This window comes from Palaemon carinicauda, chromosome 2 (assembly GCF_036898095.1).
Source record: "Palaemon carinicauda isolate YSFRI2023 chromosome 2, ASM3689809v2, whole genome shotgun sequence".
In the NCBI taxonomy this organism is placed as follows: domain Eukaryota; kingdom Metazoa; phylum Arthropoda; class Malacostraca; order Decapoda; family Palaemonidae; genus Palaemon; species Palaemon carinicauda.
In genome coordinates this window covers 88,242,906-88,251,053 of record NC_090726.1, presented here as the reverse complement: position 1 = coordinate 88,251,053, position 8,148 = coordinate 88,242,906, and the positions used below count along the sequence as shown (strand labels likewise).

At 36.0% G+C, this 8,148-nt stretch overlaps 1 protein-coding gene across 1 annotated transcript in view; it reads left to right on the top strand.

Annotated features, from left to right (window-relative positions):
- The first annotated feature begins 5,958 nt into the window (after positions 1–5,958).
- The window catches only part of LOC137618709 (uncharacterized), a 57,237-nt gene continuing 55,047 nt past the window's right edge, over positions 5,959–8,148 (top strand). The window contains exon 1 of the mRNA XM_068348870.1: positions 5,959–6,609. Within this exon, the coding sequence (XP_068204971.1) occupies positions 6,360–6,609 (250 nt within the window). The 5' untranslated portion in view covers positions 5,959–6,359. The remainder of the gene's footprint in view (positions 6,610–8,148) is intronic.

Here is an 8,148-nt window from a genome sequence, read left to right as displayed (position 1 = left end):
AAAAGCTCTGGGTGATAGGAGGATATATGTGAGAGAGGCAAGAGAGCGTGCTAGAAATAGGAATGAATGGCGAGCGATTGTGACGCAGTTCTGGTAGGCCCTGCTGCTTCCTCCGGTGCCTTAGATGACCGCGGAGGTAGCAGCAGTAGGGGATTCAGCATTATGAAGCTTCATCTGTGGTGGATAATGGGGTAGGGTGGGCTGTGGCACCGTAGCAGTACCAGCTGAACTCGGTTGAGTCCCTTGTCAGGCTGGGAGGAACGTAGAGATTAGAGGTCCCCTTTTTGTTTTGTTTCATTTGTTGATGTTGGCTACCCCCCAAAATTGGGAGAAGTGCCTTGGTATATGTATGTATGTATTATTACTGGCTAAACAACAACCCTAGTTGGAAAAGCGATATGGTATAATGCCAAGGGCTCCAATAGGGAAAAAAAATAGCTCAGCGAGGAAAGGAAATAAGGAAATAGATAAACAATATTAGAAATAATGAACAATTATAATAGAATATGTTGAAAATAGTAAAAATAGCAAAACAGATATTTCATATATATAAACTATAAAAAGACTTATGTCAGCCTGTTTAACATAAAAACATTTGCTGCAAGTTTGAACGTTTGAAGTTCCACTGATTCAACTACCCTATCAGGAATATTATTCCACAACTTGGTCACAGCTGGAATAAAACTTCTAGAATACTGTGTAGTACTGAAACAATAGAAACAATCTCTCCCATAAAAAGAATATCCTACCAAAAACACACCCCAGATACCGACTACCTGAAACTACTCACCCAACAATTAAATTGCCTACAAACAAACACACATAGATGGATAAGGATAACTTACACCTTAATAAGACACATCCAAAAGGAAACAATTGAAGAATCCAACAGATTGAACAGAGAAAACTGGAACAACACGATAATAAAACTAGGACAAACATAAAAAGACCCAGAGAAATTCTGGAAAAAACTACAAAGATTACTTGGGGAACCAAAAATAGAAATACCATACTTAATCAAAAATAAGAGTGAAAAAAGTAGAAGACATGGAAGACCAAATTAAATTACTAACCGAAACATGGGCAAGCACATTAGAAATTACAGACCACGTAAATGCAAATTTTGATAGAGACACATAAACAGAAGTCCTCAACTTCCTACAAGAAAATAAGAAACGAATAAACCCCATTCAAAATCCAGATCTGCAAAGACTGGATGAAGACAACAAGTTAATAGCCGACATTAAAATACATGAGATAATGAAAGCAGTGAAAGCATTTAAACACAAAGCACCAAGGAAAAGTGGCATGAATAAGTCAATGCTATCAAAACTACCAATGGTGGCATGGAGAAGACAAATACTAATCCTAACACTCTCAATGGGATATTACCCAAAACCAAACAAAGAAGGAATTTTCATAAAACCCCCCCCCCCCCACCCCCAATCATGGAAAGACCAAAAACAGCCAGCAAACAGAAGACCAATCACACTGCTGGACGTGCCGGGAAAAGTGTTTGGAAATAAATCATAAACACAAGACCAAGGAGATTCCTATATAGTAACAATAAATTGTACAAGCACCAACACGGTTCCAGGATAGGGATAAGCACTGAAACTGCCCTCATGGCAATTTACGAAACAATAGCAATGAACCAACTAAATGAAAAACACTAATGCAATGTCATCTGCAGAGATATCTCTAAGGCATTTGACAAAGTATGGCATGACGGCCTCAAATATAAAATACTCCAATTGGAACTACCAATAATAATGGAAAAACTCCTCTCAAGCTACATAAAAGACAGAACGGTCAGAATACGTAGCAAAGATGGGAAACTGGGTGAAACAATAGAAATAGAAAGTGAGGTGCCACAGGGGCCATACTATCCCCAACTATTTTTATCATCTACACAGCAGATATGCCAACCACCCTAGAATGGGCCATAAACTATCTCTATGCAGATAGCATCACACAAGTAATAATGCATCCTACAAATACCAAAAGATTCTTTAAAATAAAAACCGAAAGAGAGATTAAAAGAATAAATTATTACGAAAATAAGTGGAAAATAAAAACAAACCAACAAATTCTAACTCTTATCAGTATCAAAAAGTAAACCAGCACTAATAACAGTAAATAACATAAATATTCTTTTTAATAGCGAAGTTAAAATCCTTGGTCTCTCTATTAAAAAACTGGCATAAGCTGCCATATTAAACAAAAACTCCAAGTGGAAAAACACACAAAAGAGGCATTACTACGTTTCAAACTATTGGATAAAACATAAGAATAAATCTTTACAAAAGCTTGATAAGACCTCTATTCGAATATCCAATAGCACCAGCATGCGCAATGGCTCAATCAAAGATGAAAACCCTACAAAAATTCCAAAATAGAAACATAAGAAACATTAATGGCCAAAACCACAACAAGAATAATAATAATGACATCAATGAAAACAGTGAAATACTCCATAACGTATAAAATCTTGAATCAGTTAACGTCAGGTAACACATAAGGGCCACACAAGCTTGGGAAAGATTCAAAATTATTTACCCAGAATTTGCAACAAGTGAGGAAAAAAGGATAGCTCCATTCATTGCGCAGGACGAACCAAATCCAGAGTATTAAGATGAAGCCATAAAAGTAAGTAAACACAAATAAATAAACCAGCCCCAGAAAAGAAATAATCATGAAAACACAAGTCCCTCGGAGGCTGGCTAGAGAAATCCCCTCCTGGTTAGTCCACAAGGCATGATGTTGACACAAAAAAAAAAAAAAAAAAAAAAAAAAAAAAGAGCTATTGGTCTGTCCCAATCTTTTCACCTCCCATTGTACTTTATTTTAACACTTTCCCTCCAATCCTTCCATAATCCTAATTAACCCCCTCCCCTTCCCCACCTACCCTATCCTCCTATACTGTAGCTGTAGCTGTAGCATTGAGCCTCATGATGGAGAGGGCCTGATTATTAGAATTAGCTGCATGCCTAGTATTACGGACAGGGTGGAACTGTCTAAGAAGATCTGAATGTAAAGGATGATCAGAATTATAAAAAATCATATGCAACATGCATAACAAACTGATTGAACGACGGTGCCAAAGATTAATACCTAGATCAGGAATAAGAAATTTAATAGACCGTAAGTTTCTGTCCAACAAATTAAGATGAGAATCAGCAGCTGAACACCAGACACGAGAACAATACTCGAAATAAGGCGGAATAAAAGAATTAAAACACTTCTTCAGAATAGATTGATCACCGAAAATCTTGAAAGACTTTCTTAAAATTAATAAGCCATTTTTTTTTGCAATTCCTAGATCTAATGTGTTTTTCACAAAAGTAAATTTACTGTCGTGAGTCTCACCTAAAATTTTAAGACTCATACAGAGTTTAAAAAAAAAAAAAAAAAAAAAAAACTATCAATACTGAGTTCCAGATGCTGAGGAGCCACTGTCCTTGGCCTACTTAAAATCATACTTTGAGTTTTGTTAGGATTCAGCTTAATGCCCCATAATTTGCACCATGCACTAAATTTAGCTAGATCTCTATTAAGGGACTCAGCAACCCCTGATCTACTTTCGGGAGATGGAATTGATGCAAAGTGTGTAGCATCATCTGCATATGCAACAATCTTATTTTCTAGGCCAAACCACATGTCATGTGTATATTGTATTTAAAGCAATGGACCAAGAACACTATCCTGAGGAACAGCAGATATTACATTCCTATACTCACTATGGTGCCCATAAACAACAACTCTTTGAGATCTATTACTTGAAAATTCAATAATGATGTTTAGAAACGACCCACCCACTCCCAACTATTTGAGTTTGAGAACAAGGGCCTCATGATTAACATGGTTAAAAGCAGCACTAAAATCCGGGCCAACCATACGAATTTCCTGACCACAAGCAAAGGATCTCTGTACATCATTGGAGATTTTAAGAAGGGCATCACATGCTCCAAGGCCTTTACGAAAACCAAATTGCAAACTAGGAAATAGATGATTACCTTCAGCAAACCTATTAAGACGTTTTGACAAATGACGTTCAAAAACTTTAGATAATATGGTAGTTATGGAAACTGGACGCTAATCTTTTGGACTTGAGCTACCACAAACACATTTTCCTAGTGGAGTAACATTACCAATTCTCCAAGAAGTGCTAAAAGCTCCACTTCTTACTAACTTACGCAAAATAACAGATAACTTTGGAGCTAAGAAATATGCCGTCTTTATAAAAACAAAGGAAAAATACCATTTGGGTCTGCACTTCCATAAGCATCAAGATTCATCAAGAGAGCTTTAATTTCACGAGATCGAAAGCTAAACTAGTTAGTTTAGCCTCATGAAAGAAGGAATGAGGAAGTTCTGTTTCTCATTACTCTGCTTACTGTCAAACACATCAGCCAGAAGGGTTGCCTTTCCCTTTGGACAGTGAATGACAGAGCCATCTGGTTTAAGTAAAGGATGAACTGTTGTATCTACACCAAAGAGTGCAGATTTAAGGGTAGACCACCATTTATGTTCCTGAGTTGTACCAGAAAAGGTTTCTTTTATGGTTAAATTGTAATCCTTTTCAGTCGAAACATAAACTCTCTGAGGAAAAGCTCTAAGCTGAGTGTAGTTATTCCAGGTCAAATCTGATCTGTTACCCTTCCAAAGATAATAGGACTCCTGCTTGTCCAAATAAGCACGTCTGCAATCAATATAGAACCATGCTTTGTCCTTCACGTGGTACCTTGGTACACGAGAAGGGACATGCCTATCAATTATGTTGACTAGATTTTCATTCAAAGAGACAACAGGATCAACACTACTATACAATTGTGACCAATTCAAGCCCAAAAGATCACCCAAAATCCCATTCCAGTCTGCTTGAGATTTCATATAAATCTTACATGAGTATGATACATCAGGGACAGGCTGCTCAGTCTTCACTAGTAATGAAATCAAGGCTTGATCACATGACCCAACCGTACTTGTTATAACGCCAAACAGTTACCAGACCGGTGAGTAGCTTCACTTATGATTGCTCACAGCCTGATTTTCAGAGGTAAAGTCAAAGTCTTGATGATACTTTAGAAAGATCATATAGAATACCAAGATTTTCGTACAATGACAAATGCCCTTAGTAGAAAATTGTGTGCATTTTAATTAGCCCTTTAGCTCAAACTTAATAGAAGAAAATTAGGCGAAATAAAGTTATCTGATGATGTTAAGAGTAGGGTTTCTTAACCAATAATAGGACAAGCATTATCACCTGTCGAAAACGACAGTCTTTATTTTGATTCAGCTATTAGTCACGACGTGTCATTGTGAATAGAGCAAATGAATTATAAAAAGGAAAATTGTTCTGACACTTGGTCTACTCTGATTTAAAAGACGTAGCGATTGTCTGAAACACAGTAACTCCAAAGTGATTCATTTATCATTTTGCCTCCAGATACATATTAAACCAAGAATTCTCAATTGGTCTCCCACCTGTGAATTAATTTACATTTACCGTTGCAGGCTAAGCGCTGAATAGTCGGATCCGATTGAGCACTTCTTCTTAACCCTTGGTAAAGAGGTAGTTAGTTTAGAAATGGGATTTGAGATGATCTCATTAATAGCTCTGGTGTATCTATCTATACCTATCTATTTGTCTAGCTAGAGAGAGAGAGAGAGAGAGAGAGAGAGAGAGAGAGAGAGAGAGGGAGAGAGATCGTACGTTTGGCTCTCTTAAAATTGCCCATTTATCCAACTGTAAATGCTGTGAAATTTTTGAATCATTATTATAAAGATTTAATGGAGACCTTTGAAATAGGTAAAAAAGAATTAGTGATAAAAGTTTCAGTAAAACTTGCGTTTCAAAAGAACAGTGTACGATAATTTCCCTTTGTCGGCAGAATTGCAATCCAGGTGGATGCTGCAACTGATTTCACATCCTCTCACATTCTCCTTTGCCGACAGAAGTGAAGCAATACTTTGCAGTTTCGTCTAAGTGTATTGTCTCAAGACTGATGTGACTAACAAAATCTTTCTTGGAATAGTCAAAACGCAGAATTAGTGTAATTTAACGACTCTCCATAAAGTTTTCTTAACAACTTTATGAATTTATTGAAAATGTATATATAGGGACCAGGTTCACTCATTTAAAAGGGAATTTTCAACATCTAACGCTCCTCAGCAATTATATACAATAACTTGCCTGATCTTAGATACACCGTAAAGCCTACATCGTCTAAAACTAAGTTCAAACGATCAATTTAGTTCTGTTAGTTGCCAGAAAATTTTCAGAATGTAATAAATCAGAGAATATAAAGAAAATTATATCACCACTACTTGTTTTGTAAAAGCAAAAAGTAACAAGAATGGAAAATAAGGGACAACATGAATTTCCAGCAATTCTTGTGTGGAGGCCGCACACAATGAGGACTGTGATCAAGCTGTTTAGTTTCGGAGACTGGCCAGGTGTTCAAAACCGTCGACTATCAGCATCACATTCGAAAGCAGCAGAAATTCCAAGTAGTTTTAGATACACCAACGCCAACTACCAATCTTTTTTCCTGTTGGTTACCTTCATTCTACTTACTCGGCCGTTCCTACCTGCTGCTGAAAAAGGTACCTGAAAAAGTAGTTTGTTTATAATATAGATGGTGAATAGGTGATGATTACCCATATGATTTAACTGAGACAAGGATCCATAACTAATTCTCTCTCTCTCTCTCTCTCTCTCTCTCTCTCTCTCTCTCTCTCTCTCTCTCTCTCTCTCTCTCTCTCTCGTGTTCATTATAATGATGCCTAAGACGCGTTATATGTCACAGCTAAATTAAATATTCTCTATTTTTCTCTTGCAATGTTCCTACTACAAACAAACATCGTGACTTCACATGATATGCATTTTCGAAAGGACAGGAACTACAGTATATAACTAATGGGGTATTATCATCAGAATCATTCTTATTTTCATTATGAGTATAATTATAGTTGCTATAGTATTATATTGTATTGCATTGTATTTAGCAATATCTTCTCAATTATATGGGCTATTCATTTAGAAATTGATATGGGTAACGATTCATCAATCATTAATAATTTATTGATTATCAATGTCAGGTCATTTGGTCACATCCTAGACAGAAGGTTTAAGAATATAAAACAAGGCAATGTAAAGACATTTATGATATATATTTGGAATAGAACTGCGTGACAAATATGATAACCATCCATTATTTTTTACTTATGATCTAATACTTTTATCAAGAAAACTCCAATGTTTTGATTAATATTACTTAAGAGTTTCCCCACAGAGTATTTTTTCCATGTGCAAACTGAATTGATGCGTGCGATAAGGAAAACATTGAACGCGTGAAAAATGTTGCAGCCTCCTCTTGCTGACTAACTGTTGGGCATTAGTCATGATGGTTGTGACCTTCAAGCAGCAAAGCTGAAAGCTAGTTATTAGAATAGGTATTGTGAGTTGGAATATTTAGTGTTTAAGATTTCAGCTAAACACTCTGCCATTGAAATAACTCAAGATTACACTTTGGAATTTTGAAACAAATGCTTTCTAAACATTTCTAATTATTTGAAATAAGTTTATATTAAAAAAAAACTGTCATGCAATATCAAACATATCGGGTGCTGTGCAATCATTTGCAAATTATCTCTACATATTTCATAGAGTAATTCTCTTTACTCTTCAAAGTTTATGACTGTTATCTGAAATTATGATTACGATGTGTCGTGCGCACTGTTTAGTTTGTACAAGGAATCTATGTGCTTTAACATTGATTAGTAAACCTCCCCTTTTCTGTTAGAATACGTTTGTGTCGCTATTCCATGAAATCTGTAACCCAAACAAGCAATCTCCACACTCATTTTTGTGTACTACTTTCGATTTATCAGCTTTTACGTGGGGGGTCCTCTGACTATTTTCCCTTCTGAGGGTTCTATGAAGTGCTTCAAAATTTCAAATTATTAAGGAAGAATTATAAATCTTTCAGGAGAAAGTCTCAGCAAGATTGCTACATAATGAACAGGTCATTTCGTTCTTGCTATTTATATCAGTTATAGATTCCAGAATCAAAAGTTCATCAGAAAAATTAAGGAAATTTTAACAATGATTCTCTAGGTTCAAATTGGTGGTACACCTGAATC